General features: G+C 38.4%; 1 protein-coding gene across 14 annotated transcripts in view; it reads right to left on the minus strand.

The window, feature by feature from the left end:
- Positions 1–22,407, minus strand: part of MARK3 (microtubule affinity regulating kinase 3) — a 104,440-nt gene that overhangs the window by 23,494 nt on the left and 58,539 nt on the right. For 5 of the 14 annotated variants that reach the window (XM_087447890.1, XM_004434283.3, XM_087447888.1 and 2 more), the window contains exons 4-12: positions 21,091–21,139; positions 18,236–18,301; positions 13,789–13,859; positions 8,573–8,629; positions 5,514–5,750; positions 5,220–5,339; positions 4,870–4,969; positions 4,445–4,557; positions 3,502–3,655 (exon numbers count right to left, since the gene is read on the minus strand). In XM_087447890.1, the coding sequence (XP_087304016.1) occupies positions 3,502–3,655; positions 4,445–4,557; positions 4,870–4,969; positions 5,220–5,339; positions 5,514–5,750; positions 8,573–8,629; positions 13,789–13,859; positions 18,236–18,301; positions 21,091–21,139 (967 nt within the window). Of the gene's footprint in view, positions 1–3,501; positions 3,656–4,444; positions 4,558–4,869; positions 4,982–5,219; positions 5,340–5,513; positions 5,751–8,572; positions 8,630–13,788; positions 13,860–18,235; positions 18,302–21,090; positions 21,140–22,407 lie in introns of all 14 variants that reach the window. The other 9 variants (XM_087447882.1, XM_087447886.1, XM_087447889.1 and 6 more) reach the window with 3 other exon arrangements.

The following is a 22,407-nucleotide window of genomic DNA, read 5'->3' on the forward strand; positions in this document are numbered from 1 at the left end:
GGAAAGCATGTGCCCCATGCAAGCAACAGGGAGGAAGTGGGCGGAGGCTCCCAGTCACACCCCAGGAGGGGTGTGCCTAGGGACATCCTGGGTGAACAATTAACTGCTGTCCTGCAATAAACCATCTGGAGACCCTGACAGTAGCACAGGAGATTCAGAATGCAAAGAATTTTGGAAACGAACAAGATTCACTATATAGGATGCCCAGTGGTAATCTTAAGGAATGGCACCAAATGCTCATCCTTTATTCTACAGAAGAAGCGACTTTATATTTTAGGTCTAAAAGGGGGTAGGAGTAGGGTACAGAAAAGCTACTTCTTGGACAAAAATCTAAATGGTAAATCTATTTGGAACAGAGTTAAAAGTAAACAAGGGTTTGATTTTATTTATAGGATGAGAACAACTAACCTCTTAGTTTGGCAATTTTAACACATAAACCAAAGAATTAACCAAGTATAAAGTGATATTACCCTTAATGCTTATCTTTCTTCTTAATACCATGAGATGTCTAATGATATTCTGAACTTTTAGGATTACTATTGATTTACTTTGAAACTTTCATTTCTATTTAGAAAATACAAAATCTTTTAAGATTTGAGATTCTGAATAGAAATGGACATTGATATAATCCACTGACCTCATTCATTCAGACTGCCCCAGTTGTACTTGCATCATTTGTGTGTCTGTGTGTATTTAGTTCTACACACTTTTAATCACATATGCAGATTCTTGTGATCACCACCAGTCAAGGCACAGAACAGTTTCATCCTCAAGGATCTTGTGGGCTACCCTTTCACAGCAATAGCCACCTCTCTTCCACTCCAACCCCTTTCCCTAAACCCTAGCAACCACCAATCTGCTCTCCATCTCTGTAATTCTGTCATTTCAAGAATGTTATATGAATGGAATCAACTTTATGTAGCCTTTTGAGATTTTTTTTTTTCCCACTCAGCATAATTTCCTTGAGATTCATCCAAATTGTTGCATGTATCAATAGTCTGTTTCTTTTTATTGTGAGTAGTATTCCATGGTGTGGATGTATCACATAGAAATGTGATTTTTATGTACTAGTCAAATTTGTTAAGTCTTTTCTTTCATGGCTTTTAGTGTTTAGGGCCATAGTTAGAAAGACCTTCATTAGACCAAGTTAAAAGCAAATTATCTCATGTTTTCTTTTAATATTCCTGCGGCTTTATTTTTTTATATTCACATCTTCCTTCCAACTGGAATCCACCCTTGTATAAGATGTGAGAAATGGATGCAAATTTATTTGTTTTTTGATAACTACCAAATTGCCCTAGTACCACTTACTGATTAATAAACAAGTGTTTTTCACCTTTTTTATATATATAAGACAAAGAACTCCTTCAAAATCTGATGAAGATCACCTTTCCTAGAAAAACATGTACACACATACAGGGGGTTCACATGAGACCCAAATTAAGAACTACAGATAAAAATTAAGTTGTGATTTTACAGAAGCAGACACATATAAATCATTGGCATTTAGAGGTAGGGAACAAGAAGAGAGATGAGAGGAGGTGGGAGGACAAGCTAAAAGCTGGTCTGGTTATAGGCTCATCTGCCTTCACTTGGTATCAAGTAGAAGTGCTTTACTAGACATCGTATTTAGAACCTATCCCATTTTTAGCACTTAAAACAACAGTGCCAGAGGCATAATCAGATCTTTCCTTTGCTGACCACACTACCTTCATCCCTCTAAAGAATAAAAAACAATGTGGAATTGGGTCAGTGATTTTCTATGTACATGGATTTCTGGAAATATGCTTTTATGAACTTCTTTTTAATATTAGAGGCTCCAAGAAGGAGGGATAACTATTATTATAAAAAGACTACTCCAAGAGGAAATGGGTGGGTTAGTGGACAGAGCCAGAAGAGAGATCAGGAGTCCTGGGTTCTTTCCCAGGTGTTCTAATTTGTATGTAATCTCAGGAGACTTGGTGAGCTCTCCTATTCTTAATGATAAAATGGGGGTTTGGTGAGAGTATGACACCATGTCTAAAGCTCTTTTTAGCTCTAAAATTTTCTGAGCTGGGGAAAAAAGGCATCATCAATCCAGACGGAATCTATGTGCTTAAGGAAGAATTAACTTATTAAAGATAGACACTAGAGATATGAGAAAACTCCACTACCAGGTTTTTTTCTAGGATTTAGGAACAATTTCCATTAAACTAGGCAGTTTAGAGCATTATGTAGGCACTTTGCCAATTGCCCTGCAGTCCACAAGGCACTGAAAACCCCTCCTTTTTAGCAATTAACATGAACACAAAAGAGACAGAGACCCAGATCAACACTTGATTTACCAATGCCATGAGCACAAATCCTGGCGTCAGAACAGGTTCTGAGCTCTCAGTTATAGCAGACATGTAGACAGTTTACTGACAGTATCAGTAAAACGTGCTTCAGCCCAAACCACATAGAGAGGTGGCATCAGCAGGAAGAGAAATGGAAACCGAGCACAGTGTCATCACTTTTGGTACAAAACCAAAGCTGTCCACACCTGGAATGCTCTGTGCAGTTCTAAGTGCCAAATTTCAAGATGAAAGAATGGAGGTGGACAACGTCCAGAGAAGGGAAATGACCTGAATAAGAGATAAATGGGTGTTCCACGTGAGGACGTATTTTTAAAACTTAGGACCAGGCCAACAGAGATTTGGTTTCTTAATCCTAGAATTAAAGGAAATACCTGCACTATTAATATTCACAGTTACAGGCGAATAAACATACACACGCTAGAGTCTCTGGATTCCAATATATGGGGGTGCCCGGAAGACAGAATAATGTCAAGTTTGGTAAGCATACCAGTACTTTAGGGTCCTGAGTCTCATAAAAGATTCACCTCTATGGTGAAAATTTTAAGTGTGAGAGTGTTTAGACATTCCAACAGCTAGAGTGTGGCTGAAAATGACACAGGTCAGAAATTCAAACCAATTAAGGCAAAACTGGGGTACTATACATTCTCCAGGACTGTGCTGTCCAATGTGGTAGCCACTGGCAACATGTGGCTATATAAATTTAAAGTTAAACAAAACTGAAAATCATTTCCTCAGTACAAGTGCTCAATATCCACATGTGGTTAGTGGCTACTCTATTGGACAGCACAGATATAGAACATTTTCATCAACATAGAAAGTTCTACTAGACAGTGCTGTTCTAGAAAGTAAATTTGATGCAGAGATGGGGAAGAGAGTGAACAGAGAACTCGAGACTGAAGCATGAGTTGCAGAGGAGCGAATGGTAAGGTTTCCACCCAGCTAAGCCTTACCCAGCAAAAGCCCAGTGAATGTACCAAGGAGATCAGAGCCTTGAGATAACCACGCTAGCACCTATAGGGCTGTTATGAAAGAAATGCCAAGAAGAGAAATCAAGGCAATCCCCAGCCCCCACAGGCCCTAAGCAAAAGGATGCTTTCCAACATTAGGAGGCCTCTTGTGTAAGGGGAGACTCAAAGTGAACACACTGGAATGGTCTCAAACTTACCATGGTCACTGTACCGCCTCTGCTTCTGGCTTGAAGAAACACTTCTCTGCACTTTGTGGTGAGGAGACTGGCCAGTACTGTTGTTGAGGTCACTGCTTGGCCTAACCTTAGCAAGTGAAAGATTGCTGCTAGAACTGGAATCACTAGCATCCAGCTAAGAGAAAATGAGAAAAACAGAGCAAACCACAACACGAACCCAAATAGTTTATTAGGAAACTAAACTTCTCATAACACACAAACCGCTCATAAACAGTTTATTTAGAGAGAAGAATTACAATGTACCAAAATGACAACCCTAAACTCAGGCAAAAGTATTTTTCTGACTACTGGAAAAACTCACAAAAGGATAGGTATTTATGATCTTCTTTATAGGCTTTTTCAAATAACTTAAAATGTTCTATTTACTTCATGTGATACTTGATATCATTTCTAAACTATTAATGACTATAGGTTAACTTATGAAAGCCAAGTTTGTGACAATAACCACCATTAAGTTTATTATCTTAGGGCCGGCCCGGTGGCGCAAGCAGTTAAGTGTGCACGTTCCACAGCGGCAGCCTGGGGTTCCCTGGTTCGGATCCCGGGTGCGCACCGACACACTGCTTGGCAAGGCATGCAGTGGTGGCATCCCATGTAAAGTGGAGGAAGATGGGCATGGATGTTAGCCTAGGGCCAGTCTTCCTCAGCAAAAAAAGAGGAGGATTGGCAGATGTTAGCTCAGGGTTGATATTCCCCACCAAAAAAAAAAAAAAAAGGTTTATCATCTTAGAGTTAAAATAGTGGCTCATAATGGTCATAGGAGTTAAATTTGTTATTTGTAGCTAAGTTAAAAAACAACGTACTACATGTTATACATATTTAAAAAATGAAAACTAAGAAAAGAGTTTACATAAACTGATAATTTACATAAAGGACATTTTAGCTTTTTCTCTATTACTCTTACCTCTGAAGATTTTCGCCCCAACAACAAATATGTAGCTGTGATTTCATCATATTTCATTTTACTAAGAGATTCTTGAATTTCTTCTTGTGAATATCCCATTCCTACCATAATATCTAAAAGAAGGGCATAATATAGTTTATGTGTTTCATTTGGGTAGGAAATCAGTGTTACAGGGTAAAATAATTTCCTTTATTTGACCCCCAAAATTATACATTTTCTAACATAAATGGGCAGTTGGCTTATTTCTGAATTACTGACTGCTATTACAAGGAAACTGTAGGTTAAGTTCCTAAATATGACAAACAGATAGGCTGATTGATATAACATGTGTAACTTCTCATTATTCCCATTTTAGGTATATACATGAGTCAAAACAGAAATATGTTACTTGTACACATACAAGCATGCAGGCACAGAGTAATTACCTATTCTTTTCTGGTCTGAGATGTTTAGTTCTGGTTCAACAAATGGTTTAAGTTCATCTTCCTCATGCCCTGCATTGATCCACCTGTCCTTCATGATTTGCTGAAAGGTGAACTGTTCATTAGCAGCATAAAATAAAACATTCTGATAATCACAGAATATTTAGGAAAACTTATTTTCAACATTTCACTGATTATAAGTCAAAGGTAACTTAAAAAAATGTTTTTAATGTTTCAATTGCTGCTTAGAAAGCCTCAGGATAGTATTCAATATGTCATACAAACCAAGCAAAGTTCTAAAAATAGTTTAAAGACTCTTCAAGGTTGTCATTTATTTCCACATATGCAATTACCTCTAGAGTGCCTCGTTTTATTGGATTTAGCACCAGGAAACGTTTTAGAAGGTTTTCACAGTCTGTGGACATGTAGAAAGGGATTCTGTATTTCCCTCTTAACACTCTCTCTCTCAGTTCCTTTGGGGAGGTAGACAGGAAAGAAAATTAGTGAGTCAACTTTTAGGTTAAAAAAGAACCTCAAAAAACAGACTGAAACCCCTCATATTGATATAACATTAAAATATTAACCCTTATTGTTTTATAAAATTCTTTTAGCTTTTTGAAGAAGATGAATGCAACTGCTTCTTATACCTTTAGGTTCTGTCCATCAAAGGGGAGCGACCCACTGACTAGAGTGTAAAGAATGACACCGAGGCTCCACACGTCCACTTCTGGCCCATCGTATTTCTTGCCCTGGAAGAGCTCTGGGGCTGCGTAGGGAGGACTGCCACAAAATGTATCCAGTTTACTGCCAACAGTAAATTCATTGCTAAAACCAAAGTCAGCTATTTTAATGTTCATATCAGCATCTAACAATAGATTTTCAGCCTAGAGGGAAAACATCAAGAAAAAAATGCAATTTAACCAAAATATAATTAGAACTGTGATAGAATTAGGCATTTCATAAAAGCTTCTTATAATGATAAAAAGTTGATAAATCCTAATGAACAAAATGAGAAAAAAACAAGAGAGAAATCAGAATTCCTAATTTTACACATTAATAACCAATAACAGACAAAAGGTATAGATTAATTCTAGCACTAATTTAAACAACAAATGCCCACAATCAAAAAAACCTTTAAATAGCTCTTTGAATTAAGAATACTAAGGGGGGCCAGCCTGGTGGTGTAGTGGTTAAATTCGTGCGCTCCGCTTCAGCAGCCTAGCGTTTGCAGGTTCGGGTCCCAGGCACAGACCTGCACACTGCTCATCAAGACATGCTGTGGCGGCACCTCATATACAAAAAATGGAGGAAGATGGGCACAGATGTTAGCTCAGGGCTAATCTTCCGCAGCAAAGAGAGGAAGACTGGCAGCAGATGTTAGCTCAGGGCTGATCTTTCTCACCAAAAAAAAAAAAAAAAAGAATACTAAGGGGTTTTAAAAAAATGGATAGGAGCCGGCCCCGTGGCACAGCGGTTAAGTGCGCATGCTCCGCTGCTGGCAGCCTGGGTTCGGATCCTGAGCACACACCAAGGCACCACTTGTCAGGCCATGCTGTGGCGGCGTCCCATATAATGTGGAGGAAGATGGGCACAGATGTTAGCCCAGGGCCGGTCTTCCTCAGCAAAAAGGGGAGGACTGGCATGGATGTTAGCTCAGGGCTGATCTTCCTCAAAAAAGAAAAAAAGATAATCGCTGTAAGCGGATAGCCACATTTCACAAAAACTGCTAAATAGCTGTTTAATGGCTATTATTCAGTAGGGGAGAATCCTAAACCTCATTTGAGATACAAATCACAGTCATTTTCATTTATTTCAATAAACACTTACTACGTGGCAATTACACACCAGGCGTTATATTAGTGTCTGGATTATAATGACAAACAGGACAGACAGGGTCCTACCCTCAAGGAGCTCACAGTTTAGAAGGGGAGAGACAGAAAAATAAGCAGCTACACTCTCTGACCTAAGTGCTGTGGCAGAGGAGGTGTGGGGAGTTGGGGGGCCAGCACTGCAAGGTGCGGGATGATTTCCTAGAGGGGGTGAAATCGAAGCTGCTGCCTGGAGGTTTAGCTGACAGTAGTGGGTGAGTTGATGAAAGGTATTTCAGGCCGAATAAAGAGGCTGAAAACCCAGAAAGTGAGAGGATATGTTTTGCTCAAGAAAGTGCAAGACAGCTGTGGGAGAGAGATGCAGAGAGAGAGATGGCTGGGGATGTGGCCATGGCTGAATCACACTGGGCCAGTTGAATGACTTGTAGTCAGGGAATTTGGGTTTTCAACCTAACGGAAATGGGAAGCCACTGAAGAGTCATCTCAGCAGGGAAATGACAATCTTATTTGTGTTTGTAAAAGCCCATTCTGGTTGCAATACAGAAAACAGACATGGGAGGGAGAGGCAAAATTGGAAGCAGGGAAGACCAGGCAAGGAGCTAGTGTAGTAATCAAGTACGAGATGCTGGTAGTCTGGACTAGGATAGTGGTAATGGGGACAGAGCACATTTAAGAGATATTTAGGAACCAGTAGCAAAAGGACCTCGGCACTGAGTGGATGGCAGAGCAGAGAAGAGAGAGGGACCTGAGGGACATCAACCACCAGAATGAGAAATGAATATTCAAGTTTAGGAAGGAAGTGTTTAAGCTGTCAACTTGCTAAACCTGAGGTGCCTGGCGAACACTTAGGCAAAGCTGTCCTTTTGTCAGCTGGATACTGCATTCTAGAAGAGAGCTCTGGCTGCGGGCATGGATTTAGGGGTCATCAACATATAGGCAGTCACTGCAGCTACTAGAGTGGATGTGAAAGTGACAAGGGGGGGTGAGGAGAGGCACAAGCAAATCGATGACAATTATGTGAGGAGAGAGAGGAAGTAAGGACCAAGTTAAGACAGAATCTAGACAATGTTTAGAGAAATACGGCTGTGAAGCTGAAGAGAGAAAAAGTGGGTATGGAAGGGGAGCTGAGGTGAAGAGGTTTTTTGGCAAAACATGGTATAGACTTGAGCATATTTTTGTAAATGCTGTTGCTCGGAAGCCAGTAGAGAGAGGGTGGATGAAGAAACGGGAGATAGCAGGCAACAAACAGAGTGCAGCAGCCCCTGGCAGGAGACAGGACTCAGAACACAGTGGCAAGGTTGGCAGAGGCACCCCCACTGTCCTGTTAATAGGAGGAAAGTTCTGAGAGGTGAAGGATGGGTATAGGTACAGCTAAGTTTGCGGGCCTCCTGGGAAATTGAGGGAGTTTTTGCCTGGTGTTTCTATTTTCTCTGTGAAATAGGAAACTTTATCCTATGCCAAGAGTGAGGGCAGAGGTGGAGGACTGTGAAGTAGGTCTCAAATAGCCACCCCTGTTAACAGGAGAGAATGATGACTAGAGAGACAGAGAAGGGTGGGTGCCAGGCAGCCTTGAGGACACTGTCCGGTGAGAGCACATATTTTCAGAGGCCCCCATCTGTTTGGCGGTATGATGATTTTTCTGCAAAGACCAACTACAAGCTACCTTAACTGAAATGTAAAATACTTTAATAAATCTCATTTTTCTTTATTTTTAATGCTCTTTACCATAACTTAATTAAAAGGATTTAATTGTTAAAGGATTTATTTCTTTCTTATTTAATAACACGATCTAATCTGTGCCTCATCTGTGTCATGCCCACCGGGAGACTTGAACACACACAAATAGAACATACACTAGTAAGGACACCACGACTCACCTTGAGGTCTCTGTGAACAATCCGCTTCTGGTGGCAGTACTGGACTGCAGACACTATCTGGATAGGAGAGGTGCAAGGTTAATAGTCATCACTGGTGCAGATTCACAATTAGGATGAAAATACTTCATTAATGTTCACACATGCAAAATACTCAGTGAGCACTTGAATGTCTGTGTGGATCTCTGTAATTTTCTCTCTTTTTTTTTTGTGAGGAAGATCAGCCCTGAGCTAACATCCAATGCCAAGCCTCCTCTTTTTTGCTTAGGAAGACTGGCCCTGGGCTAACATCTATGCCCATCTTCCTCTACTTTATATGAGATGCCGCCACAGCATGGCTTGACAAGCAGTGCGTCAGTGCGCACCCGGGATCCAAACCTGTGAACCCCAGGCCGCCGAAGCCGAGCGTGAGCACTTAACCACTGTGCCACCAGGTGGCCCCCTCTATAATTTTCTTATGCTTTGAACTTTTCAATTTGGAGAAATTCAGGGGTAAAGGCAAGAAGAGAGAGGTGAGAATCTTCTTCCTGTTCTCTCTAGTTTTAAGTGGAAAGTCTCTTCTCGGGCCCTACCGCTGACATTCCCGTTATTTTTTAGTGTGGTGCCAGGGCCAAACAGATCACCAGGATCTAGAGGACACTGGTTGCCGCAGGGGCCCAGGATCTGATGGCTGTGGTGCAACCTTTCCATGCCCATGTAATCAACTCAAAACCAAACTGGCAGTTATAGACTATCCATGGCCAGGTGTTCATCTAGGTTGGATCTCCTCTGTTAATTACTTCTCTTTCCAGTCAGTCTGCGCCCTACAACACTCTATTCCTTTTAGCTGATGTGGGTTCAAGGACAGCAAAAGTTACTTCACTTCTCTGAGGACCAGTTTATTCTTCCTTAAAATAGAAGAATGAATGTTGTAGTGTATGTGAACTACTAACCATGAAAACTATTATGTGCTCTATCAATAAGGATCCCTCCTTTTTTTTTTTTGTGAGGAAGATCAGCCCTGAGCTAACATCCAGGCTAATCCTCCTCTTTTTGCTGAGGAAGACGGGCTCTGAGCTAACATCTATTGCCAATCCTCCTCGTTTTTTTTTTTTCTCCCCAAAGCCCCAGTAGATAGTTGTATGTCATAGTTGCACATCCTTCTAGTTGCTGTTTGTGGGACGCGGCCTCAGCATGGCTGGAGAAGCAGTGTGTTGGTGCGCGCCCAGGATCCGAACCCAGGCCGCCAGTAGCGGAGCGCACGCACTTAACCACTAAGCCATGGGGCCGGCCCAAGGATCCCTCCTACTCTCAGCAAATGGTATGCTCTTATTCTTATTTTTTTTAATAATTTTATTTATTTATTTTTCCTCCCAAAGCCCCAGTAGATAGTTGTATGTCATAGCTGCATATCCTTCTAGCTGCCGTACGTGGGACGCGGCCTCAGCGTGGCCAGAGAAGCGGTGCGTCGGTGTGTACCTGGGATCCGAACCCGGGCTGCCAGCAGCAGACCGCGCACACTTAACCGCTAAGCCACAGGGCCGGCCCGTGGTATGCTCTTATTTAGTCAACTTTTGATTATTCCTGTGATTAGCACTGTTAATTAAACAATTGTTTTGCTGAAATTTCACACTACTAGTCATTTTTTAAGTCTTCTTTTCTAATTATAAATTTTTTTATATGCTCACTATAGAAATTTTAGGAAATACAGAAAAGTATATACAAGTATATATGCCTGTATTACCACCAAAGAGAGATAACATCTCTTGTTATTTTGGCGTCTTTGCTTCTAGTCTTTTCCTTGGTATTATGCATATGTATTTAAATATACACAATTACATATATACAAAACTGGGGTTATAATGAAAATAACTGCTTTTTTCTCCAAAGCATCATCAACTTTTAATTGTAAGTCACAGGCACCCACCTACATCGGACGTAACTCAGAGAGGGCTGTTCTATCAGGCAATATTTTGGTTCAGAATAAGCGGCAAGGAGAAATTGGGCTAGGGTCAGGGTGGGATGATGCCAAAATCAGGGATTCACTAAGCAGCTTTATATTTTATAAATTAAATATTCAGAAGATCAGATCTACTCATACTCAATTGGAAAGGTACAAAAATTCCAATGCCAAAGTAAGGGTTTTACAGCATCTGTTACTTTGGATTATCACTTATGGTGTTGTTCTATTTTGTCAACATGAAAACTGCGTAAGAGAAATAGCTTTGTTTTCCCCAAAGTAATATGTTTATTGCCTAAGGCAATAGGTAAATTTTATCCAATTTTCCTCTTTTTTTGCCCCTCATACTGAGATTTATAGGTTATTTTCAAATTCTGCTTTTGAATCAGATTTGACAATTTTCTAGCCTTTCTCAAAGAGATCAAAGAACTTCTCTTCTTTTACCTCCAAATAGCTCAAAGCTAACCTAATGCTACAATAACCTGAAAACATTCAACTTTAAATTACTGCTTTTTTGCATTCTGCTTTTAAGCTAAAAGTAGTTATTTCTAAAGAAGGTTGAGAACGTGGGTTTTCCAGATTAAACTATGAATGCAAGCCTAATTCACTTCTAGTCATACATGAAAGAACAGAGGCAGCAACATTACCAACCCACCAAGAAAGAGGTGAGGAAAGAAGATGGAACCATGAATCTACTCTCTTTCTTTGAAAAGAATAAGAGCTCAGCCAAAAAATTAAAACGATGTAAGTGGTAACTAGGATGAGAATGGGGAAGGAAGTGGGAAGAAGTAAAACCATCTGCTGATGAACATGGAGCGAAGGGCCTATTTTTGACAGAAAACAGATCATGCATACTGTACTTCGTGTGTGGCATATGTTCCTCTTTGTCATAAATAGGAAAACTTTTTATTTAGACAAAGTTATGATGACATAAATTTTGGAAAGCATGGCAATTAGAAATGGAGAAAAACAGAAACACCAATATCATGCTCGATCCTTCCAGGTTTAAATAAGCTGTCTTGAGGAATGGGCTGGTCCAGTGGCTTAGCGGTTAAGTGCACGCACTCCCCTGCTGGCGGCCCGGGTTCGGATCCTGGGCACGCACAGACGCACCGCTTCTCCGGCCATGCTGAGGCCGCATCCCACATACAGCAACTAGAAGGAAATGCAGCTATGACATACAACTATCTATTGGGGCTCTGGGGGAAAAAATAAATAAAATTAAAATAAATAAATAAGCTGTCTTGAGGAAATACTATGGCAAGGAGAAAGGATTACGTTATTTGTAAGCACTGTAAATCAAGTCATTAATTGTAAAAGCACATAAACCATCTTTCCTAGACCAACTAATAGGTTCTTGCAAATAAAGGCTTCAGAATTTCTGCAGGGAATTTAAAATAAAAATCTGAGTAACTTCCTCAAGATTTAGGTTAGTAAATGTTCAAGTCCCCCTAACAAGTTGGGTCCTACCAGGAGGACGGGTGGAGACAGAAGTAGAGAGGAGTTACGGGTTTACATGCTAAACTTCTTCCCTGGAGAGGGTCCCGGCTCAAACCTGTTGCTGGCCAGCTCTAGGCTTTTCCTCATAGTCAATAAACCATATTTACATACACATTTGCAAGTCAGATTCATCTGAATGGGAGGGAATTTAAATTTTATGAGGCAAAAAAAATCTTGGCTTTTTTGATGGCCAATTTACAAAAATTAAGAGTATAGTTATGGAGAGAGCCAACGAGACTTGGTTTTGTAATAAAAAGAAACTAGAGTTTCCTTCCATAGACCACAGAATAAAATGGTAACAGAACTGGAAAGAACTTCAGAATTCAAGTATAACATCATCTTTTTACAGCTATAAAAGCTGAGGATGAGAGAAGTTAAATGATAGCCAAAAGTTAGTTTCAACTTTGACATTATTTAAAGTTTTAATTACAAGTACCATTAGTATTTCTTAAGCTTTTAAATTAAATTTAAGCAACAGCAAAAGTTAAGAAACTTATAAATGAGTCCTTAACTGTAAACACTAGACTAAGCAAATCAAAAGACGCAATTGTTAAGAGAAATCTTGAAAATCAGCTAAAACTGCTTTTCCAAATATTGTGAAACCTTAAAGATGGCTGTCTATACCTCTACCTTGACAACCTTATATGTGAATAAAACAAAAATTTAAAAGTTCTGAGAGAAATGAAGCTGTATGACATTTAAATACAGAATTTATAACTATGGGATTACAGAGTCAATTTAAAAGTAATCAAGTACCTGCTCCTTCCCTTCATCTAAATTAGGGGTGGACAAATTATGCCCTGTAAGCTAAATCCAGACCACCACTTGTTTTTGTAAATAAAGTTTTGTTGGAAAACAACCATGTGAGTACTTTCATTTACATATCGTCTACAGCTGCTTCTGTGCTACAACAGCAGAGTTAAATAGTTGAGACAGAGACTGTATGGCCCACAAAACCTAAAATATTTACTATCTGGCACGTTACAGAAAGAGTTTGCTGATTCCTAGTCTAAATAACTGCACAACATAATGATTAAGAATCTTGAGTTTCGGAGTCAGAGGACCTGGGTCTGAATCAATGACAGGCCTGCCACTTGCCCAACATCAAATTTCGGGCAAATTATTTAATCTTCCTGTGCCTCAGTTTCCTTATCTTTAGCAAATGGGCATTATTATAATCTTTAACTCACAAGGCCTCTGCAAGATTTACATTAATGTAGGTAAAGCACTTATCTCAATGTCTGACAGGTAATGATCAATCAATAAATAGTAATTATTATCAATAAAGACAGGAGAGTTAAGTCACCTTTACGTTTAAAATGTGGTTATTAAAATGAGTGTTTCTTTAAAGAGCAGGGTAAAGAAAAAGCAAGAAGGTAAGTCATTAACAGTTTAAGTTCTGTTTGGCTTCAGCTTATGTAAGACAAAACTAATAATGAATTTTGGGATTGTGACACTCTTCTTGCTAAAAACTCGGAAATGAATGCAATCACAGGTGTTTTGAAAGGCTCTAATTTTTTAAGGCTCAACTGTTAAACAGTAAGGTTAAGTGTGAGACTAAAATCCCAATCACAAAGCCAGAAATAGAACCAATGGCTGCTTCTAGCACAGTGCCTTAGGCATAAAAGGTACTTAATAAATTTTTGTTGAACTGAATGGCCAACCCCTGCACCATCTAATGGGCCTTATGACCATTTACAAAGGCAAACACCTGTTTGCCTCAGGGTTTAAGGGAGATAAATTTATTAAATTAATAAACTAAAGGTGTATTAATTCATACCTGTCTAAATTTAGCTCTTGCTTCTTTTTCCTTCATTCTTCCATGTGCAACCAAATAGTCAAACACTTCACCTATAATTGAGAGAAATAAAAGTAAGCAGAAGTCCTACTTCTGAGCATTAATTTTCCCATAAATTGATGATGTTTCACTTTTAGCAATGCTCTAATTTTTATTTTTAAATATAGATATGAAGATAAACAGAAAAAAGTGGAATTTGAACTAAACTAGCCTTAAGTTTAACTACAGGCAAAGTTCACCGATAAAATCTTTAAGAGAAAAGCCTTATAATTAAATTCTCCTATGTTTAAACTATACAACTTCTATTTTAAAAGGTGATGTTTTCAATATGCTTTAATCAAAACTTAGCAACAAAAATTGAAAGTTAAAATGGATGTTATTTGTATTAAAAGAGGATGTCTTCACTGTAGGATTATGAGAAATAAGCATTTCTTGAATATATTCATTCATTCAACAAATATTTATTGAGTGCCTACTAACTGCCAGGCACTGTTCTAGGCTATGGGGAAATACAGCAGTGAACAAAGCAAGGTCCCATTCCTTTAGAGTTTACATTCTAGTAGAGGAGATAGATAATAAACAAACAAATGAACTTAGTAGGTCAGATGATAAGAAGTACTACGGAGAAAAAGCAGAGGTAAGAAACAGGAAGCATGTGTGTCTAAGTGCCTTGCTGACTACTGCGACTACTGCGAGGGAGTGGACAATGTAGTTATCTGGGAGAAAGATTCTAGGACAATGTAGTTATCTGGGAGAAAGATTCTAGGCAGAGAAAAGAGCAAGGAGGCCATATGGCTGGAGAAGCATGAACGAGGGGAAGGGAGGTAGTGGATAAGCACAGAGATAGGTAGGAGGGGTGAGGTCATGAAGAGTCCTGTAGGCTTTGGTAAGGACTCGGGCTTTGCTCTAAGTGCGAGGAGAAGCAGAGGAGAATATGAGACTGACCTCTTAAAAGGATTACTGTCTGCTAGACGGAGCAGAGGATTAGGATTGGGAAAGGGACAGGGAGACCAATTGGGAGCAGTGCAATAATCAAGACAGTGAGGGTGGCTGGGCCTACAGTGGGAAGCGGCTGTGGTGGGGAGAAGTGGGGGGATTCAGGACTCGGTGTGAAGACAAAGCCAATAGAACATGCTGGCGGACATCTAGGTGGTAGTTTACATAGTATTAATTCCTCAGGAAAAAGAGGTGACACTTCAGGAAATATATCAGTATTGCCAATTGCTTATCAATTTGGAGTAAAGAACCAACACCTCTGAAATCAACAGAAAAGAGTACTAATTTAGCAAATTAGATATAAAATGAATTTGAGAATCACGTCTATTTCACACAAATAAAGACTACTTCCATCAGCTTAGTGACAATACCTAACTAAAATATTTTGATACTTAAAAAAAGCTTAGTTTGAGAACATAATTTAAATATTTTTGAGGAAAAAGTCACTCTGAATTGTACATTAATATCTCTGACTTTTAAATTTTTAGCTCTAACTCTGAATAAATTTTTAAATAATGATGGGCATAAATATTTTCAAGTTATCACTTGATTGCATAATAATCTTTTAAAAGGCATTACATATTGCTAATTTACAGTATACAATTCATTTAACTATGTGAATTATGAAGTTAAATGTCAACTCAGTAAAATGTCAGCATTTTCTAAGTGAATGACCTTCTATTTGCAGAATAGTATACAATGTCAAAACAAGTGGTTAAAAAGTGAAAACAACTGAAGATGTGTGCGTATCATATGGAAAACAGTTTTGACTAAAAAAAAAAATTAATGGATTAAACCCACAGTTGTAGAGTAACACAGATAAAGTCCAAGTCTGTCAACATAATTTAAAAATATTTTTATAAATTCAAATGCAATATAAACCTCTTAAAAGATTTTGGAACCATAAAGTCACACTCACAATTCCTAAGTTATAAATCAGGAATTTAACTTACAAATCAGGAATTCATCCCAGATCTCTTTTTTTTCCTTATTAAAAATGTATTAGCACTCAGATTAAGCAGCTGAACTGCAAATCTCTAAAGGCTATTTATTAGAGGAAAAAGAGCAAACAATGGCTCTCCTCACCCAGGTCAGGGACTGTGTGGGTTGATGGAAGGACACCGGCCAGACAGTTCAGAAAGCCCTTAGTTCTACTTCAGGTCCTGCCACTAACTAGCGATGGAACCACTGGCACTGAACAACTTTTCAGAGCTTTAGTTTCATCTGTTAACATTAGGCAGTTGTCCTGGATGATTTCTAAGATTCTTTCCAATTCTAAAATTCTATGATTTTACCAAATTGAAAAATACCAGGCTGGGGAGAGAAGCAGGTAGTCAACTTAATGAAACTTTCGTTGTTCAAAATAGCAAACGTATCAACAATAAAACAGATGTCCTGGAGATTGACAGTGCTTTGTTGACTGATTAAAACAAACAGCCCAAGCCAATAAACCACCACCATCATTGATTAGTGCTGTTATAATGCTGAGCAATGGCACCGAGTCCTCAAATGAAGGCTGTGTTAGCAAGTCCACTAAAAGCTCAGAGAGATATAACTTATCAGGTCACACTGCCAGCGAATAAGGGGCACTGGCTTGATTGACCCCACATCTGTGTTTTCCAAAAGCCATCCTCTTTCTACTAAAACCAGATGCTTCTCAGATGTTTTTGTCTCGCCCCTATATAAGAGCAATCTCTATGACCCTGTTACCTAAAATAGATGGGAAGAGAAAGCCATGACTGACTGACCAATCAGGAGAGACTATATGGTGTCAGAAGGCTGGGACTCCAGACCTGGCAGCATGACCACGGTGAGACTTCCCAGCCTCCATTTCCTCAAGGGTAAAAGCCCATCACTCGCTGCCTGACCACATCATGAAGTCATTGTAAAGGTCAAAGGAGATCAGGTAAGACAAAGCATTTGTGCACTGCGGAGGCTATACAAATGAAAAGGTTATGAACGTTATTCTGTAAGATGACTAGAAAGTATTAGAACTCCATACAGATTTCTGGTACTGGAATTAACCTTCAGCTCTTCCTACTCCTCCTCAATTGTGAATTAAATTCTCAAATCACACATTTAAAATATAAATCACACAACTAATAATGATTAGGAGTGCAAAAAAGCAGTGTCAGAAGTGAGCCTACTATAACTCATTCTTGCCCAAAACAGATTTATAATCTTTTATTTAATAGTTAACTCACTACAGTGAGGCTGTGATTCAACTTTCTGTCTCCAGGTTTTGCAACCTGGATCAAAGTGCTAAAGATAAAAAAAAAAAAAACTCCATTGTAATCAAAATTATTTAAACTAAACTGTAGAGTTAAAAAGAATATGTTCCCAGTAATTTATAATTTCATAAATTCAGTTCAATTCTTATTTGTTGAGTATCTGCTACGTGCCAAGCACTGTGCTAGAGGTAGGGAACAAAGAGAGACCGGCAGGAAAGCTTCTGCCCTCCACAGACGATGAAACTCACATGCGGTCCAAAAACTACAAGCCTTGCCCAACCTCATCCCTAAAATGAAAATCTTTATAAAAAATAACAGCTATTCAGATTCATTTCAGAAGAATGTCTACATTTGTATAACCTTGTAAGCGAACAGTTACTAGCCCTTAATCTTTATTTTAAGGAAAATCTAACCATATGTACTGTAACCACCATTTCTGGCCTTGAGAAAGATGGACACCAATGATGTTAAAATCTGATAAAGAAAACTATCCAACATGCAGTACACATTTATTTCAAACAAGCTAATGCACTGATATATTTAAAAATCCAAGTACTTGGAACAAACAAAATGTGGTGTGTGTGTATATATATATATATAAGGAAATATTATTCAGCCTTAAAAAGGAAGGAAATTTTGACACATGCTACAACATGGATGAACTTCGAGGGCATTATGTCAAATGAAACAGGCAGTCACAAAAGGACAAATACCATATGATTCCACTCATATGAGATACCTAGAGTAGCCAAATTCATAGAGAGAGAAAGCAGAATGGTGGTTGCCAGGGTCTGGGGGGAGGCGAAATAGAGAGTTATTGTTTAATGGAGGTAGAGTTTCAATTTGGGAAAATGAAAAAGTTCTGGAGATAGATGGTGGTAATGGTTACAAAACAATGTGAATGTACTTAATGCTATAGAACTGTACACTTGAAATGGTTAAAATGGTAAATTTTGTTATGTATATTTTACCACAATAAAAAAAATCCAAGTATTTGGATATCATTAGTCAATAATGCTAATAGTGAAACATTTCATAGCAACTCACAGAACTGCTAAGAGTCAGCTTTTCTGATTCTCATCCTTGTGTATTATGACTCTGGATGTTAAACGAAATCTTAACAGTTATCCACGTGGGTAGTGTGGCTGTGTATTCTTCAAAAGAGAAGAAAGAAAGAAAAACAATATATTTAAATTTCTTACCTCCACTCGCATACTCCATGATTAGGTAGAGTGTTTTGTCAGTTTCAATGACTTCGAATAACTTCACTGGGGGAGGAGAGAGGATACAGGAGAAAAAGAAACAAATGTCTGCATGCATATATCATGTACATATAAACTGTAACTATGAAAAGTAACTTTTCCTCTGTTAAAAATTTTAGATTTAGATTTTTGGCCCCCTAAAAAAATGCTTTTAGGAAATTTTATCGTATATTACAATTACAAGAGAAAAGATTCTATAAAAGCATGGAATTCCATAAAAATAAAGATCATTTCTGGGTGCTCAAACTATCTAACTTCAGTATGCACTCAGCAGTCTAGTGAAGTGTGGCTATTCTCACTTCCTCTATCACTGTCCTATAATGTCTATATTGGCTAGTTGCCCTCCCAGCAGCTCATCCTTTGCACCTCAGGAAAAGCGTTCTTATTTCGCATTCAACGTGTGGGAAATGCTCAGATCTCTCTATTCCCACAAGTACAAATCCATTTGCTTGTCGTTATGGCTTTAAGGATATACATAATTCCCCTTGAGACTTCTGTTGCTTGGAAAACTTATCACAACTCTCAGAGAACAAGGTTCCTTTGTTATTATTTTGAAGCCAAAGATGGCAAGACGTAGAAGGGATTATACTATAATTAATTGAAAAGAACTTTTTTAAAGAATTATTTTCAATGAGTCAGTGTGACTTCGATATAGCAGTCCCTTTTTACAGAGAGAAATAATATTTCTATTACTGGTAATTCATAAAACAGTAATGAATCAATCAGAAATATATATATTTTTAAATGAAACTGAAGTAAATTTCTAAAGCTATCAAATCACTACTTTGCATATCTACTTTATTTCGATAACATACTTTGAAATTAAATTTACCAAAGCGCAAGGGGGGGTGGGGTGGGAATGCTAGTCTCTTACATTTCTCTTGCTATTTTCTTTTCTTTTTTTTTTTTCTTGTGAGGAAGATCAGCCCTGAGCTAACATCCACGCCAATCCTCCTCTTTTTGCCGAGGAAGACTGGCCCTGAACTAACATCCGTGCCCATCTTCCTCCACTTTATGTGGGACCCTGCCACAGCATGGCCTGACAAGCGGTGTGTCAGTGCGTGCCCGGGATCCGAACTCCGGCTGCCAGCAGCAGGGCGTGCGCATTTAACTGCTATGCCACAGGGCCGGCCCCTCTCTTGCTATTTTCTGATGCTTTAATATAAAGTATTAGACCAAATAAAGTGCCTAACGTAGTATTTAAGATATGTTTGTTGAACTGATGTATAAAAGTATCATATCATTTCTAAGATGATATGTTCAGATTGTCAAGAAAAATCATTTAAAGAAATTTAAGGTACATATGCTGGTAAGCCATCAACATATAAATAAAACCTTTCTAAAATTCCAATGCAAATATTGGCTCTTTTGGAAAAACTATTTTAATCCAATAAAAATTTAAAATTTTAGAAATTTAAATCTATTATCAAAGATATGTCATTTAGTAGTAAGTAGAGAGAACTCTAATCATGGTACAATTTAAGTAACTAAAAAACAAAATAAATATGTTTAAGTTAGCTAGTTCTAGGGAGTAGTGATAAAATATTTTTTTGTTGAAATCTAGAGTTGGCTAGCTAACCCCAAAGGGCTGAAATAAACAGTGAAGAAAAGTTTTCTTCCTACTATTATATTTCATGTTATTTTTCTTTTCTCCAAATGTATCATTATTTCATTGATTCTAAGATGTATATTTTTTCATATTTTAACTAATATCATGACAATGGGATGATAGTTTAGTAGCATTTTTTTTCTTAGTAGTATGTAAAATAATAATGCTTTTTAAATGATGGTGGCTTAGATTTGATGAAACAAGGTACAAGTTTTTTCCCTCCTGTGGTTCCACTTTATTCTTCTATTCTTGTATCTCAAGAATTCTTGATAGGATATCCTTAATATCAAACATCACCCCTCCCATTTCCTAGAACTGATTTTGATAGTAAACTGATACAACTGGCAGTCTTAAGAGCTATTTCACTCTTGAAATAATATTTTTATTTATTTATTTACTGATAACATATAACTGACATACAATATTCTATTAGTTTCAGGTGTACATCACAGGAATAATATTTTTAGAATGTAGAAGCTACCACTGTGTAAAAAGGTAGTTATATTATTTAAAAAGCGCTCTATTATGATACATGTGGGATCAAAAGTTTTCATTGAGATGTATATATAACAGGGTCAGTATTAAGTAATTTGCATACTTTCATCTTATTCCGACAATTACGATAAGGGCAGGACCACGACCCTTCCCATCTTTAAATCCACTTCATCACACCTAGCAAAGAGCTATGCACACAGAGGACACACAAAACAAATCTGTGCTGTATAAAACAATTCATATCAAAATTCCATTAGATAGCAAGTAATTCCTATATCCTTTAAAATACGGTTCAATGTACAAGTATTTTCTTAGGAACACAGCCACAGCAAAAAGTGTTATACGTTTGAAAATCTTCACTCTGACTTACTATAATTCCCTTCTATCTACGAATTAAATACAATTATGATATTTTTCTAATACATTAAAAATTATAACCTGATTACAGATATTTCTACTGCATTAAAGCTTTAAATTTAAATGTTTAATACCTAAGCTTTTAACCTGTCTTTAGTAATTTCAAAAGGTTAATACATACGATCAACAATTTGTATATATATTTTATTAAAAGTGTACCTGGGCTGGGAGGAGGGAAGGAATCTCCTATCACTCCTGGAATATATGTTTAGCTTTATGACATACTTTCAAAAATGCATTTAGACCCAAAAGGATTGAAGAAAGCAGAAAGTACCTATGTTTGGATGATTTAAAATCTTCATTATTCTTACTTCTCTGAAGAGCTAAAAAACAAACACACAATCCCCCCAACACAGGTTATTAAACATTATATTTCACTGTTACAATATAAATTTAAATTTTCTCTTAGATAACTGACTCACTGATAAAGTTTAGTAGTCCACATCTTAGACTAACATGGAAGTCTAGGTTAACTATGAAGTAGCTTTATAACCTAATACTAAATGCTTCAATTTTATCTTATGAAAAGCAGAGGTCCCAGAGGAGAGTGATACCACAATCTGAATTATATTTTGCTATCTTGAACACATAAGATCAAGTTTAGGCAAGAATAATTTGTGATTAAACTCAGTCTGATTCAATATCTACCTAGGGGTTCTAATTCCGCAAATCAAAACCTGTAGAGTCCCAACAAACTACATCATGAATGTATTAGATTCATAATTCCAAGTAATTCTATGACAAGATTTTATTTTATTTTATTTATTTTTTGTTTTTGCGAGGAAGATCAGCGCTGAGCTAACATCCGTGCTAATCCTCTTTTTTTGCTGAGGAAGACCGGCTCTGAGCTAACATCTATTGCCAATCCTCCTCCTTTTTTTCCCCCAAAGCCCCAGTAGATAGTTCTATGTCATAGTTGCACATCCTTCTAGTTGCTATATGTGGGACGTGGCCTCAGCATGGCTGGAGAAGCGGTGCGTCAGTGCGCGCCCGGGATCCGAACCCGGGCCGCCAGTAGCGGGGCACATGCACTTAACCGCTAAGCCACGGGGCTGGCCCTACGACAAGATTTTAAATAAAACCACTTCAGGAAATCTTCACTGGAGAAGGTAGGTAATTTAGTATGGAGGTTGTGGTAGACTGTTACATTAATGGCCCTAAAGTATCCTGCCTCTCATTGGTTCTGTTCATACTTTAGTACTGGCTGTGTCACTTGCTTTGGCCAATGGGATCTTAGAAGCAAGCAGAGGCTGGGTAAAATGCTCATGCATTGGATGTTGCCATAATAGGAAGAAGCCAGTGTAACGAGGGCGGGGGGAGAGAGGGGGAGAGAGAGGGGGGACAAGGGGAGGGGAGAGAGGGAGGGGGAGAGAGGAGGAGACGGGGAGGGGGGAGGGGAGAGGGGGAGAGAGAGAGAGAGAGTGAGAGATGAAGCCACTGTTCCAACTGAGTGCAGCCCCCACCAACTCACAAGCTGAATGCTGCCACACAAGTGAACTCAGGGGAGACCACGAGAAAAACTGCCCAGTCAAGACCAGCAGAGCTGCCCAGCCATCACAGAGAATAAGGAGAAATATTAAATTGTTGTTGT

The sequence above is a fragment of the Ceratotherium simum genome, chromosome 24, assembly GCF_057802395.1.
Source record: "Ceratotherium simum simum isolate JZ-2026a chromosome 24, ASM5780239v1, whole genome shotgun sequence".
Classification (NCBI taxonomy): Eukaryota; Metazoa; Chordata; class Mammalia; order Perissodactyla; family Rhinocerotidae; genus Ceratotherium; species Ceratotherium simum.